Below are 16,042 nucleotides of genomic sequence, written 5' to 3'. Positions count from 1 at the left end.
TTTATCCTCGCCCTCATTGATCAGACAGGTTCACTGGTTTATATCTTCATTTGGCTGAAATGTGTCAGAAGATGAGCTGCCTTTGTAGCTTTTCAGTAAATATTCAGTTAGTGTGACCACAGCAGGTCTGACATGACAAATTATGACAAATCCAAACAAAATAGTTCAGCTAACAACTCAAACAACTTTGTTTTCCTTCATTTACTTTTCCCTGTTTCTGTTTGTAGCTGTTTGCCAACCCCCAAAGAAAGTAAGAGATTTAAATTGATTCGTCCATCTCTGTTGTGTGCATGTGTTTGTTAAATTAATGGCGCTGTTTCTGATTTGTTGACTGCACTGGAGTTTTTTGGGGTCACAAACAAAATCTTGTTTAAGGCCACTAAAAGTTGAGGGCCTGCCCTGAACCAGAACAGAAGAACAACTGAGTGGAGCTCACTGTTGGGACAGCACACTTCATGCTGTATTGTATCTTTAAGGACAAAGTATAAAAGGAGCAAGTAACAAGCAAAGAAAGTTACAGTCTGTTGACTGTCCTTTATATTGACATATTTGTAGATAACGTCGACATGACCCGTGAATTGCGAAACTCTCACAGACGAGTAGTTCAATCTGCTTGGTACAGGTTTACTTTGAAGGTTTCGACCGGAAGTAGCTCTCTCCACACGTCGGTAGTTTGCGCCTTGACGAACGGTCCAGTCATTCCCCTTCAGAGGACGGCAGCTGTTAGCTAGCTGCTCAAACAAATCCACAACAAGGATAACAGACGTCTGTGTACAGTCTGAGGTAGTGTAACATCACTGTTTGTTGTCTCCCTCCCTGCCTGTCTATCTGTCTGTCGTCTGAAACCATTCGTAATGAATGATCAAAGCTAACTTTAGTAAGCTAACTTAGCTAAGTTGAACTTCGAACAGGACCTGAGCCACTGCGCTGATGTTTGCACACACACACACACACACACACACACACACACACACACACACACACACCTGGAAACAGTCAGAGTTATTAAGGTCACGGTGTGTTACAGTCTAATCACTGATACATTTAAGGCTAAACGGGTGTTGTAAGGTTAGCATGTGAGCTGTGTAAATGCTGTAAATATGGGACATGCTGTATTCTTCATTTTCCATTCATCGTTCCGGGAGGGCACATTCCGGGAGGGTCATGTCATTCACGTCCCACTCGCAGGCAATACTCACGAGTGAAGGTCACTTTAAGGCTTTATTTATTGAAAATGTATGTACAGCATCACATTTTAATATAATACTTAAATATATTAGTTTTATATCACTTTATTAAAAAATAATGAATTAAGAAATACTTATGAAATAGTGGGAAATGGGCTAAAAACATGAACAGGCCAACCAGTTACTGATTTTTTTTCTTCATGTTTTGTAGTAAACATGGCATTCATTTTTCAAACGAAACAATGATGTAATTTCTTGAGTTAAAATGAAGTCATTTAACTGAATTTGCAACATTAAGCAATTAACTTACTTGTTGTCTTTGGCCATCCATCTTGTCTCCCGCTCAGTGGGCTGCCGAGCTCCGAATCCCGCTCAAAGTCTTCTTCTTGTGGAAGCCTAACCAACACTAACCTAATTATGCACTGCCTGGCTTTGACCCCTGTGTGTCAGCGTAAATAGGCTAACTAATGCACCAATGTTATCCTCAAGTCATTATCCTCAAGTCATTATCATCATACACCTATTTTATATTATACCTTTTTAATCACGTAGCCTAGCATATTCACCCATCATCTCTTGTTAAACGTTACAATAAGAGAATTACATGGATTCTATTACTGTAACAGTCATTAATTAATTTTAATTTAAAATCATAATATGACATGCCGCAAGAGTGTGGCGGCCGGGATGCGAACCAGCGTACCATGGTTCAAAATACAACAGGTAGCAGTGTACTTAACCACTCAACTACTGTAACACAGGTACACCGTCAGGTGTAATTATAGTATATAAAACATCCTGCTAATATAAAATTAGAAAAATTCTACGATAAACAGAATCATACGATATCTAAACGACGATAACTCTTTTTAGGATTATTTAAGATTAATTATACATAAATAAACTGGCGTCTTAAATAGGTGACGATTCAAATAGCTGGCTAGTATGGTAAATTTGTGTATTTTAAGAGAGAAGCAGTTTTACAAACAGACCGTATACCCGCCCCTACGGAGTGCTCAAAAACGGTAAAGGAACACACCCAAGATTGGTCCACACTCCAGCTGTCTCCCTATTGGCTGGTGAAACACACTATTTTAAGCGCAGGGCGGGACATCCTTCAGTCTGAGCAGACACTTCAACCTGAGAGGACGTGCTGTTTTGAGTGCGAGCAGAAAAAATTTGAGAGTGCATAGGACATGTTTTGAGTGCGAGTGAAATGTTTGTGTCCAAGAAGAAGAAATGTGAGCACAAGCATGTGATTTTTGAGTTTTTGAAAGAAAGCAGCAGAAATCTGAGTGCGAGCACAAAATCTGAGCACGAGGAGGAGAAATCATGCTCCCAAACTGAAAATGTATGCTCTTGAATAAAGATAGGATAATTCTTCCCACACATGAGGTACACACCTGTATTAACGAGGTGCACACCTGTATTAATGAGTTGGTCTAACACACAGAATATTCATTAAAGAAAGCTAAAATTTAAATTCATATGTATTACTTTATTAAAGTTAACTTCCAGTGGTCTTATTCATATTTGTTTACATGTTTTATATTTTCAGGATGTGACAATGTGGAGATAGCGAAGTCATATTTTTAGTGATGAGTCAGGTGTGCTATCATGCTGATTTGAACACATTCTAAATGTCTAGTTGACCAGATTGCTCGGTCAGACCTCAGTAATGTACACTTGATGTTTCCAATTCAGAGATCAGAGCCTGCATTCTCTTTTCAGCTTGAGTCTGGATTTATGTCTGAACCACATCGAAAGTGTTTCTCTGTTCAGATTCACATGAAATCAAGCAAACTACAACTGAAAGTGGGTTCCCAGTATTTGTATTCTTTTTAGCTCTTAACTCTGACAAATGTAGGCCTACCTTTTCAGTTGCAGATATCAGTGTTCTTTGCTTTAACTATTGCTGGTGCACACTTTGCATGCAGTGACTTTATTCAGCTTTAATGCCACATGATTCTTGAGAAAGTATTTTCTGCACATTTTGAACAAAGTGTATGTCTGTCTGTGTGTGTAGATGCTAGGTGCTAGTCCATGGGTGTGAGCAGACTGGATGTATTTTACAGAAGGCTGCTCCTCACCAAACTCTTCATTGGAGGATGGGGAAAGCCTGAAGATCTCAAAAGGTATGGAAATCAGAGAACACAACAGAATATAGCTAGTAATATCGGGAGTAAAGCACATCATCATATACAAAAGATAAAACATAAGGGAGGAAACTGGGCAGCCTTTTCCAACTTTTTCTTGGGGATATCCAGGTGCTGCTTGGGCATATGGAAAATGTAGTCCCTCCATCATGTTTTAGGTCTTTTTTATGATATACTCAGGGGCCAGTTTTATCAAACCGTAAAAAATGTGTATTTTTTATTTTGTATTTGTATAAGCCTTTAGTTCATCCATCATGTTGAAAATGGATTTTACGTTTGAGAAAAGGCGGTTGTGGCTCACTGGCAGAGCGTCCACTAATCAGATGATCGGCGGTTCGATCCCCGGCTCCTGCGGTCTGCATGTCGAAGTGTCCTTGGGCAAGACACTGAACCCCAAATTGCTCCTGAAGGCTGTGCCATCAGTGTGTGAATGCGTATGAATGCTTAGCTCCGCAAACTGATGAGCAGTTGGCACCTTGCATGGTAGCCAATGCCATCAGTGTATGAATGTGTGAGAATGCGGTGAATGAGATATGTAGTGTAGAGCGCTTTGAGTGGTCGGAAGACTAGAAAGGCGCTATATAAGTACAGTCCATTTACCATTTACCATAATTGGTAGTGCCAGGTTTACCTATACTTCCTCAGTCTGCACTGACCACTCCTCCTTCCTCTATTCATTTGGTGCAATTTTGGTAGTATTTCCACACCGCTCAGGAGGTAAAATGGGTCATCCACTAGTTAGTCACTAATCAGTGGTACCCATGCTCATTTTCTCAATATTCATGGTGCTTTGCACTGACCATTTTTTGCTGAATGTGGCTGTGGAGAGAACTGCATATGAGGCTATTCCACAAGTGCACATTTGACTGGGGAGCATGAGCTCACAACAACCGCAGCGCTTTACATTTTGTGTTTTAATAAATCCTGTTCTGGTTGCACACTAATGGATGAATGTGTCTTTGCATAAAAGAATCGCAAATCCATTTGGGTTTGATTTGCTTGTAGGTTGGTAGGCTAATATAAAGACACATGTATATTTATGACCATAATTGACCGATAAAACTATCGGTTTGGGAGATATGAGGTCTCTGCTTGACAGCGACGATGTTACAAATCAGTACAAAATTGGCTATGTCCGATAACTCACTGATAACTAAGACATATAACATGGATTTTATTTACGTTGAAAATAAAAGCTTGTGTTTGACGTGCTCATGCATCGCTGTAGTGCTGCCATGATATGACAGCTCAGCTTGACAGAGTTTACATTTAATGTCATCTTCTTCATCTTCTTCTAGGCTACAGTGCCAATCTCTCTTAGTACATTTCCTGTAGTGTGTATGCTTGTAGTAGGGCTGTAGCGATACACTAATCTGACGACACGATACACGATATTCAGCCAACGATACGATTCTTTTCTATACCGCCTGCTGTTTCTTTTTTGCCCCCCTCAGGAAGAGGAACAGGAAGAGGAAGACGTCGTCATCTGTGTAACGAGAGGGTAACACACGGGATTTGGATGGCACTTAATGTATCGATACTCAAGGCTGAAAAATCAATACTTTCTGGGGAAACAAAATATCGATATATATCGCAGGATCGATAAAATTGCTCAGCCTTAGCTTGTAGTAGTGGTAATGAGATTTGTTACATCTGAAATCTTGGAAAATATTTGATTTAACAGTACATAATCATACAGTGGGGCTTCATAATACAACGCATCGTTACTTCATTGCATACCAACTATGAATTATAAAGTTAAAGAACCAGATGTATCTGTACTGATATGAACTTGATGATGTTTTCTAACAGTCCTAAATGTCCAACTACATCTAGATTCATTCCACTAGTCAGAATCACTAGATCACGTCAAAAAACTGTCATAGTGCACTGACTCCAGAATATTATAAACTCACTAAAACACTGTAGACAGCAAAATAAGCTGCAGAAATTGAAAATGGCCCTCTTGAACATTTGGTTTCTGACCAATCTTTTCTGGTCAATGACCTTATTACAGAGCGCCGCCTTTATTTGTATATTGTATATATGTATATATATGTATATTTGTATATTTTGAGTTTTTATCCATTCTTAACACAAACTACGACAAAATTCTTATCAGATATTTTTTTTAATCCATATTAATAAAAATGTACCATTCATATATCTACACATCACATACATCAAATAACACCCCTGTCATCCTGGCAAATGTATATGCACCAAATATCGATCACAGTACATTTTTACCAGCTTTTTTTCACATATACACAATTTAGATACACACCACCTCATACTAGGAGGAGATATGAACTGCATGCTGTCATCTTCCCTGGACTGCAGCTCACCGAACACAATGGCCCTGTCTAAGGCAGCACTGACAATTCAGTCGTTTCTACAACCCCTGGCCAAAATTATGGAATCACCAGTCTTGGACGATCTTCATTCAGTTGTTTATTTTGTAGAAAAAAAGATCACAGACATGACACAAAGCTAAAGTCATTTCATTCAGATGTGATGAATAATCTGTGCAGTACCTAAAGCTGACTTGAAAACCCCTGTGAATGTTTCTGTGGATGGAGACAGGATTGGTGTGTTTTAATGTCCAGACAAAAATAAAGCTCAAACTCGAATTTCAACAAACATCCCGCATTTGTGACCACTAATAAGGGAGGCAAATGTGGTACTTCAAGAGTGTATGCCGTCAAAGCTCATTGCTTGTTTTCTCCAATTCATAACTTCTAAGGTGCTCATTGTACCATTCCATTTTTAGTCATCAGACTAAAAATGGCATGGTACAAAGAGTTTTGGACGTGTGTCAGCCTCGAATCTACATGTTTTACAAGACCATTTCATCTTTTTTGAATCTGGAAAACACAGACAGAAATAAATCAAACCTCATCTAAACTAGATTTTCATATCAGTATAAAAGTAAACTTAAAACTAAGAATGAGAGGTACCCAGGGTTTTAGATTTACCTTACATTAGCTGTTCAAATCAAACACTGTAGCAGGAGAACTTTCCCGGTGAAGGCTGTAAAATACAAAAAGGAAAAATCATTAATGCATCACACTCAGTTTCTTTAATGCCAGTGATAGTGGAAAATTAGCATTTCTTGGGCTATATTCATCATCATCATCATCATCATCATCATCATCATCACTAGAATAGATATAACATCAGATTGTCCTTTCAACTTTTGTATACATTACATTTTATGCGGCAGAACACATAACTTCAAAATATATATTCAGAGGGAGAGAAAGATAAAGTCGATTCACGGTCAAACCGTTGTAACTATAACTTAAACGACTTGACTAACAGTAGCACGAGGCTTTCCTGATCGTGTAGGTCTATAATTTATGTGACTTCCGGTCAGGAATGCACTTTTATCTCGAGGGAGAGAAACTGGTTTGTCGGCTTCTCTGCAGAAATTTAAGCTCACACAGCCAAAACATAAAGGCTGACAGCTTCAGTTGTGGTATCACTGCGTCAGTAGCGAATTTTCCTATGTTTTGAGTGGTAAATTATGTCTGTTCAGACCCTCCAGGAATTTGCGCTTTGCAACTTCAACGCAACTTCAGTGAATCCATGTAAATTCAGGGCGGTGTTGCAATTTTAACCAATCACCGTGATTTTCCCGCAACTTCCGCGCAGTCTGCCCGGGGGATTGAACTCGTGTCAGGTACGACCGCACGGTCCCCTTGTGGGACCTCTCCCCGGTGCTGGCTGGCCCCCGCCGGGCGCATTTCCTCCGCGGCGGTGTGCCGCGACTGGCTCTGGGTCAGCTTGGAAAGGCTCGGGGGCTTTACAGCGCCCGCCCACCCGGACCTCGCCGCTTCACGGGGCTGTGGACTTAGTGCTCAAGGGCGCAGCGAAAAAGTAAAAAGCACCGCAACTTTCACCGCAATTTTTTTAAAGATCTCATGCAACATCAGGCATTTTAGGCCGCAACTATTTCAGAAAATGCCTGCGAAATCCTGGTGGGACTGGTCTGTAGCTCGAAATTTGTGGCCACGGGAGCCTCTCATTTTTTCAGGGACTTTGTGGATGGCCCCTTCGGGGCATCCACACTAATAATTAGCATCAGGCCCTCCTCCTGCCGTCTCTCCTTGCAGTTCTCACTGATACTTACAATTAGAAAATAAAAATTGTGACAGTTAACCTAATAAACATTACTACACCACAAAATTATTTTTTTCAGTGTAATTTGTTGCACCACCTCTTGCTTTTATAACTGCTTGCATTCTCTGAGGCATGGACTTAATGAGTGACAAACAGTGCTCTTCATCAATCTGGCTCCAACTTTCTCTGATTGCTGTTGCCAGATCAGCTTTGCAGGTTGGAGCCTTGTCGTGGACCATTTTCTTCAACTTCCACCATTTTCTTTTTTTTCTATGTATTTTTTGGCCTTTTGCCTTTATTGATAGGACAGCTTAAGATCGACAGGTTAAGATCTGATGTATTCTCGTATTTTTGATGTTTCATCCTGGACTGTGGCCTTGATGCTCACTAGCCCTCGGCCTCCCTCTTTCCGCTTAGTGTATAGCCTCAGGGTGCTGGACTGGGGTGGTGGAACCCTCCATGCATGGTGAGGAGCTTTCTAGTCTTGATATCTGTGGCTTCTATCTCCTACTTTGGCCAGTTTATGATACCACCGGGGTATCTAATGACTGTTAGTGTGTACATGTTGATGGCTCGGACCTTGTTCTTACCATTCAACTGACTTTTCAGGACCTGCCTTACTGTCTGGAGGTATTTGGCTGTGGTTGACTTCCTTGTGGCCTCTTCATGGCTTCCATTAGCCTGTGGGATGCCATACTTGTAGCTGTCTTGGATATCACATATGTTGCCCTCTGGTAGGTCAATCCCCTCAGTCCGGATCATCTTGCCTCTCTTTGAGACCATCTGGCCACACTTGTCCAATCCGAATGACATCCCTATGTCATCGCTGTAGATCCTGTATTTCCAGATATTCCAGTATCCATGTGTGCGGCACTGAGTCGTAGGCTTTCTTGTAGTCAATCCAGGCAGTGCACAGGTTGGTCTGTCCCTTTTTACAGTCTCGGGCGACTTGGCTTGGCTCCCCTGGTGTGTTACTGCCAATTCCTTTCTGTGCCTCGCTTATGTATTGAGCCATATGCTTACTCATTTTTGCCGCAATGATGCCTGACAGGGCCTTCCATGTTGTGCAGAGACAGGTAAATGGCCGGTAGTTGGATAGGATGGGTCTCTTCTGGGGGTCCTTCATGATTAGGACTGTCCTGCCTTGGGTTAGCCACTCTGGGTGGGTCCCATCCCTCAGCAGCTGGTTCATCTGTGCTGCTAGGCGTTCATGGAGTGCAGTCAGCTTCTTCAGCCAGTACGTATGGATCATGTCTTTATCTTGGCCTCTAATCGTCTCTTCCATGGTGGGTATTGTTTGTTATGTCCCGAGCCCACCTTGTATCCAAGCATCTCCATGATCACTGTTGCTGTACTGTGTATCAGCTTGTTGGTCTCAGTAATGGTTCTTGTGGAGATTGTCTTCAGAGCAGCATTCACATCCACTAGTAGATCTTCTGAAAGTACTTGGCAACTCAGCTTCGGTATTCGTCGGGGGCTCCAGGTATCTAGTTGGGTCATAATCTTCCTTCTCAGGTCAGCAGCTCTTGTGTTGAGGCTGTTGGTAACTGTTGGGGCTTGGTACCCAATCTCTGGTTGTGGGGATGATGATGACATCTCCCCGCTGACCTGTCGTCCTGGCTCTCCCTTGCCATAGCATCGTTGTATTTCATTAATCTCTAGTTGTGATAGTAGATTTCGATTACAGATGTTGGAACACTGGGCTAATAGCTGTTTCTTTCTTAGCCTTGATTGTGGGTTTCGAAGTATCCAATGGTCCCACATTCGCTGTATGTATCCCCTCTCTCTGGTATTGCTTGTATAGTAGCATTCCAGCAACTCCATATTTTCTGCCCTCATCCAGCTGTGTTTTGTTCCAGTAGCCCATTTCTCATCAGTTTGCCCTGGTCCCCTAGCAACTGACGCAGACCTTGTTGACCTGGGCGACGTCTGAGCCGGTATGACTCTATCAGTTATGTGTTCACTCATCCCTGAGGTAGGCTGATATATCATGAGGGGTCTTGCCTAAGGACCCATACTGGATGATGTTTGTCCTGACCGGGATTTGAACCCGGTCTCCTGTCTTTCCCATATATAAAATCTCCTTCTCACCCAGTCGGGGTGGTTCCGTGTCATCCTCAAGCTCGGTCCTCTACCAGGCCTGGGGTTTGAGGGTTCTGCGCAGTATCTTCGATGTTCCTAGGACTGCACTCTTCTGGACTGAGGCTTTAGATGTTGTTCCTGGGATTTGCTAGAGCCACTCTCCCAGTTTGGGGGTTACTGCCCGAGGTGCCCCCACTACCACGGGGACCAAGCAAACCCTTGACCTTCCACATCCGTTCCAGCTGCTCTTTCAACCCTTGATACTTCTCAAGTTTCTCATGTTCCTTCTTCCTGATGTTGACATCAGCTGGGATCACCACATCTATCACCACTACCTCTTCTGCTCTTTGTCCACCACCACTATATCCAGTTGGTTAGCCAGGACCTGTTTGTCAGTTTGGAAGTGAGTCCCGCAGCACCTTGGCCCTGTTGTTCTCAGCCACCTCTGTGGTATGGCCCATTGGGATTTAGGTACTTCTATTCCCTACTGGGTGCAGATGTTCCTGTATACTATCCCAGCCACTTGGTTGTGCCTCTCCATGTACACTGATCCAGCTAGCATCTTACACCCTGCTACTATGTGCTGGACTGTCTCAGGGGCTTCTTTACACAGTCTGCATCTTGTGTCTGATCTACTCTGGTAGATCCTTGCCTCTATGGCTCTTGTGCTTATGGCCTGTTCTTGTGCTGCCATGATTAGTGTCTCTGTGCTGTCTGTCAGTCCTGCATTATCCAGCCACTGGTGGATTTCTTGATATCAGCCACTTCCTCTATCTGCGGTGGTACATGCCATGTAGGGGTTTGTCACTCCCGGTTGTCTGTTCCTCCTTCTTTGCACCCTCATCAGGTTCTGCTGCCTGAGCACATTCACTTAGCAGTTCATCCTTTGGGGTCATCTTAAGATGTATTCTTGTATTTTCGATGTTTTCATCCCGGACTGTGGCATATATATATATATATATATAATATATATAATATATATTATATATATAATTAATTAAAAAAACCAACACACACACACACACATCTTAATATAATTATTATATATTATATACTATATATACGTGCCAGGATGTGTGTGTGGGGCTTAGGAGTTAGAGACAGATTGACAGCTTAGATAAAGAAACTATTGAAGTTATTTGATTGAAAGGGTGATGATTATAAATGTTTACTCCTTATGTAAGCACCAAACCAACGTATGTATTTTTCTAATGCTGAGTGTTTACAGCTACTAATGTGTGTAACACTGTTACTGTGATGATAAATATTGAAATATTTATATTTAACATTTAATCTGTGTCTATAATAACCAGATCCTGAAATGTAGATGTGACATGAGGGTTTTCTGAATAAAGAGCACTAACGTGTACATTACACGTGAACATATATACATACATATACACACACAAACACACACACACACACACACACACACACACACACACATATATATATAATATATTATATATATTATATACGTATATATACGTGCCAGAGATGTGTGTGTTGGGGCTTAGGAGTTAGAGACAGATTGACAGCTTAGATAAAGAAACTATTGAAGTTATTTGATGAAGGTCAATGGGAGAGCAGTCTAAATATATGTCATGTGCCTCTAATAGTTATAATTGTATTATTAAAGAAGCCCATGAAGTCATTGCTACTTAGACCTAAAGGAATAGATGACTCAAAAGAGCTGTGGCTCTCTGTTAGTCAGAGGTCATTTGATTCAATTCAAAGGTCATTTAATGTTTTAGATAGCACACAGCATTTTAACCACTTAATCACTCATTATTTACTGGCACTTTCCCCCAGGTTTTAAAGACTGCAATAGTTAAACCACAACTTTAAAAAGTTAACTTATTTCTCATTTTTTATTAATTGATATGACCTTTGATTGACTGATGTCGTTGTATGTGTGTGTTTTTTTGCTTTGTTTTTCCCCTCCTCTGCCATTCAAATATGGACTCTGTCTGGACATTGCTAAAATCCATGGACTACCTCTACCCCATTTACACTTGTGCTGTATCTTTGAATGTACAGTATATGACTGCACCTGATAAAAGGGAAATAAAAAGAAGTTTAAAAAAGTTATTCAGTTAGATTCCTCAGATTTTAACAATTACTGGACAATCTCAAACCATCTCTCCCATTTTTAGGTAAGATTTTAGATAAAAGTTTTTAAACAAATTTATAATTTTAATACAATTAATAATATCTCAGAGACTTTTCAGTCTGGTTTTAGAGAGCACCACAATACAGGGACTGCACTGGTCAAAGTATTGAATGATATTAGAATCAATAACGGTTCTACTTGATCTTGGTGCCCCCCGATTAACAATCTAATACAATGCATAGCTTAAATAAAAGTCTGAATGGCAAATAACTTTCTGCAACTTAATCAGGACAAGACAGAAATACTAATATTTGGTAGAACACGTACCCCAGCACCTTCAGTCCCTGTCTGTTAAGACGGTCAAAAACTTGGGAGTGACAACTTTTAGGGCCACATAAAAAACAGAAACAAAACGTTTTGTCATCTTAGAAATATCATCAAAGTCAGACCTTTAAGATGAAAAAAACTTAAGACTTATCCTTTTAGCCTGGCTTTTACTTAAGGTGCCTCAACATTCACTGCTGAGTTTTTAGCTCCTGATCATTCCCTATTTTGTTTTTTATCCCCTGTGCTTATCCCCTGTGATCTTATTTATTTTATTGTTGCAGTCTTTATCCTTGTTATTGTGCTTTTTATCACATAGGTTTTAATTTACTTTTTAAATTTGTTTTATTGTATAGTTTTCTGCTTTTTATTTTTTTTGTAATTTTTTTGTTTTTATGTAACTTTTTGTTTCCTAAAGAACTGGACTGGTTTGTTGTTGTCTATTTCTGCTCTTATTCTGCTCTGTGAAGCACTTTGGGCTGCATCTCTGCATGAAAGGTGCTATATAAATAAATAAAGTTGAGTTGATATGTTCTCTCTTGTTTGTATTTTACAGAATCTTTGAGTTCCGTAAGATCATTGGAGACAGAGAGAAGTGCAAGTCTCTGGTACCCAAGGACTACCCAGTTTACCTTAACAAGGTATTTGATTTGTTGGAATGTGCAAACACTTGGCATAGGGGAAAAACTCTCTTGAAAAACACCCTTGTAGCAGGCAGAAAACCTCACCAGAACCAGATTTTACATCTTTAGTACACAAATTTATACGAATATAATAATATACAAACAAACTTTGTTCAATTATATCCATTTTATTAAATTAACTAAATGTCGAAATTCAATCATGAAGTGCATACAACTTAATAAAAAAAACATACAGATGCTCTCCGTATTCACAAAGATATCAAAACAGGAATCTAAACAAACCACCATCCAAACCAAAATTACTTCAGGTAGCTTTCTCTCATTCAGTTCCAAATAAATGTGGTTTTGGCAGAGACTATTGCTTCATGCCAGCCATCTTCAATAAATTTCCCTCAAAGATTGCGTTCCCACTGCTGTATCACCTTCCTTATATCTCACGGATCTAAGGAGTAGAGCAACGAATAGGAATTAATCTTGCCTTTTCGATTCAGTACAAATCAATCTATATCACTGAGAGAGGGAGTGCCTGTGTGGAGATGTTTCACCTTTTGACAGAATAAAACTACAGAGCTGAAGGCATACAGTTGTAAAGGTTAGAAATTTCAATTGTGGAATCATTTGTGATATGAAGGTTACAGATGCTACAGTGACCAGTACGGACCACAAGGTAGCAATACTGTTTAGACAATAATATTTAAAGTTACAAGTGACATATTCAAAAAGTTCAAGTTCACCATTAACATGTTTTTGCTAGCACAGCAGTGATGTATGCAATGCAGTACTGTGCTTTAGTCAGCACACCTTCTCATCCACATTAGGGATGCTGACATGAAAGGGGTTGGCAGCTTCAAGTTCCTTGATGCACATATGACAGAGACCCTCTCCTGGTTACTACACATGGATACCATTGTCAAGAAAGCTTACCAGGGGTTAATTTTTCTGAGGAGATGTTTGGCATCCTCACACATTGCTACAGGTGCACCATTCAGAGCTTGTTGACGGGCTGCATCACAGTCTGGTAGTCTGGAGAGGCACATCACTGCCAACAGACTCCTGGCCATACAGGAAAGAAGACCACAGCCACCAACCTTGCAAACTGTTCTCCTTGTTATTTTGTAGTAGATGTTACAAGAGCTTGGCTGCTTCAGCATCAGACCAAACAGTTTTTACCAACAGGTCATTAGACTTCTGAACTACTGAATAATCTCATAGGGCATATTTAGCAGATATCAGTCCCATCAAGCATGACTGCAAGCAGGACTGATACTTTTTGTGCATTACCTCTGTAATATACACTTGTCACATTACTTACTCTTGCACACAATCCTCAATTTTTAATTATATATGTAGTAAAATATATACTGATATAGTAATTTTTTTACAGATTTATTTTATCTTCTATGTCTAGTGCTGCTAATACAACTAGTGCTCTTAATGCTGAGCTGACCTGTATGACATATGCCAAATAAAACTGATACTGTGTTCAAACTTTTGACTGGTACTGGTATGTGTGTTTGTGCCTTTGTGTCCAGACAGAGGACCACACTGACTGTCAGATCCACGATGGGTTCTTTATCTCTCCTCTGGAGCACTTGGTTCCTGGAATCCTGCCACCAGAGGCTGTCAAAGCCAGGTACATAACGTAATGTTGTCCTACACTAAGAATTCAAATGTGACAACGTCACAGCAGCTGACATGAACCCTGTGCTCACTGGAAGCAGTAAAGGGATAATTCGCTTACTGGTCAAATAAAAGCTTAGGACAAAAGCAATTACAAAACCTGAACAGTGTTGTGGAGAAATTGCTGAAGTCAAAGGTCAATGGTGAGGTCAGGAAAGAAGAAAGTGTTCAGGAGCCTCTGATGTCTTATGCTGTAATATTTATTGACGCTTGGCCAAGGAGAACTAGAGACACTCAACTGTTCCCAATCAAAGCCAAACAATTAATACTACGTTTTACTAATACGTTTGACAGGTGGAAGACAATCAATAATGTTCTAAATGAATAACAAAATATGATTTGAAAACCAGAACAGAGTAATTGGGCCAAAGATAAGGGAAACAAAATGCAAGGGGAAGATTTTTTTATTTATTTATTTACAATGCATCTAGTCTAAATGATAAAGGTTCAGTGTGTAGAATGATCTATCGGCAAAAATGGAAAATAATATGGATAACTATATTATGCATATTATTCACTGATTACTGATACACCTTAAAAAACTATTTCCTGTTTCTTAGAATGACCCTTTTTATCTACATATGGGGAGGGTCCTGTTACACGGATTCTACTAGTTTGCGTTGCCACGGTTGTACAGCAGCCGAGACAAAGGGTGTTTTTCCATATATTGCCGTCGTAACAGAAGAAGTGTTGGTTTGCTGGTTTAGTTAAGTATATTGTGTTTTGTTAGAAGTTAAATGTAGACACATTAATTAGCACAAGACAAGTCTAGGGAGCATTATCAAAGAAGTGAAGCATGAAGGACCAAAACAAAGGGACTAACGACAACATAAAACAAGGAAAAACATCGCCATGGACTTTCTTTCATGGATATCACTAATGAAAGATTCATGTTTTCAACATGACTCCGAAGTTTCCTGTTTCCTCTTCTGGAAAGGTAATTCAGCCTAAAGTTATGAATGTGAATGAAAATTGTTGTTTGAAAGCTTTAGCCAGAGAATAATCACAAACACAGGTAATGTTTTCCCTGTGTCGCTGTTGAAAAATATTGAATTTCTACTACAATTCATATAACATTAAGTACCAAAACTAACATTTAGCTTTGGACAGATGTGACCTGGTGATGTTATCTGCTGATTAACAAAGTGCAACATTTATACAAAATGGTTTGAAGCTCATGCCAGCCAGATACAGAGATGGTGTTTTATAGTCTTGGTGGAAAATAATTAAATTTGGACGTTTCTAACTATATTATGAAGTCTGTGCAGTGCCCATTAAGTGACAATATTTTTTGCTTTGTCAAATTGTATGCAAAAACATGCAATGCATTTGTTTTTACATCTGTTTCTACCATGCACACACAGGTGGAATTCGATGTTCCACAGAGCAGATGTCTGCTTATACTGTAGCCATAATCACCATATATATATATATATATATATATATATCATAGATATAATATATATATATATATATGTCAATCGATTTAAAAAAATTAACTAATTAATCGCAAACATTTCTGTAATTAATCGCGATTAATCTATCAATAAATATATCAATAAATTAAATGCATTTTTCTGAGACTGAAGCTTATAATGAATATTTATTTATGTAAAATGATCAATTAAATTCATTCATTTTATTGGCTTAAGGTGCACATATGCACAGTGCTAATAGAAAAAAGCCAGAATGAGGAAATATACTGACGAGTGCCACACTCCTGTAGTGTAG

General features: G+C 39.7%; 1 protein-coding gene across 3 annotated transcripts in view; it reads left to right on the top strand.

Annotated features, from left to right (window-relative positions):
• The first annotated feature begins 638 nt into the window (after nt 1–638).
• The window catches only part of abhd18 (abhydrolase domain containing 18), a 30,147-nt gene continuing 14,743 nt past the window's right edge, over nt 639–16,042 (top strand). For 2 of the 3 annotated variants that reach the window (XM_010753330.3, XM_010753329.3), the window contains exons 1-4: nt 639–783; nt 3,214–3,322; nt 12,544–12,628; nt 14,164–14,264. In XM_010753330.3, coding sequence (XP_010751632.1) covers nt 3,231–3,322; nt 12,544–12,628; nt 14,164–14,264 — 278 coding nt within the window. In that variant the 5' untranslated portion in view covers nt 639–783; nt 3,214–3,230. Of the gene's footprint in view, nt 784–3,213; nt 3,323–4,825; nt 4,845–12,543; nt 12,629–14,163; nt 14,265–16,042 lie in introns of those variants that run through there. The other variant, XM_027276478.1, reaches the window with a different exon arrangement.

The sequence above is a fragment of the Larimichthys crocea genome, unplaced genomic scaffold (assembly GCF_000972845.2).
Source record: "Larimichthys crocea isolate SSNF unplaced genomic scaffold, L_crocea_2.0 scaffold388, whole genome shotgun sequence".
NCBI lineage: Eukaryota > Metazoa > Chordata > Actinopteri > Sciaenidae > Larimichthys > Larimichthys crocea.
The sequence above is the reverse complement of the archived record's forward strand: the minus strand, read 5'-3'. Positions and strand labels throughout refer to the sequence as shown.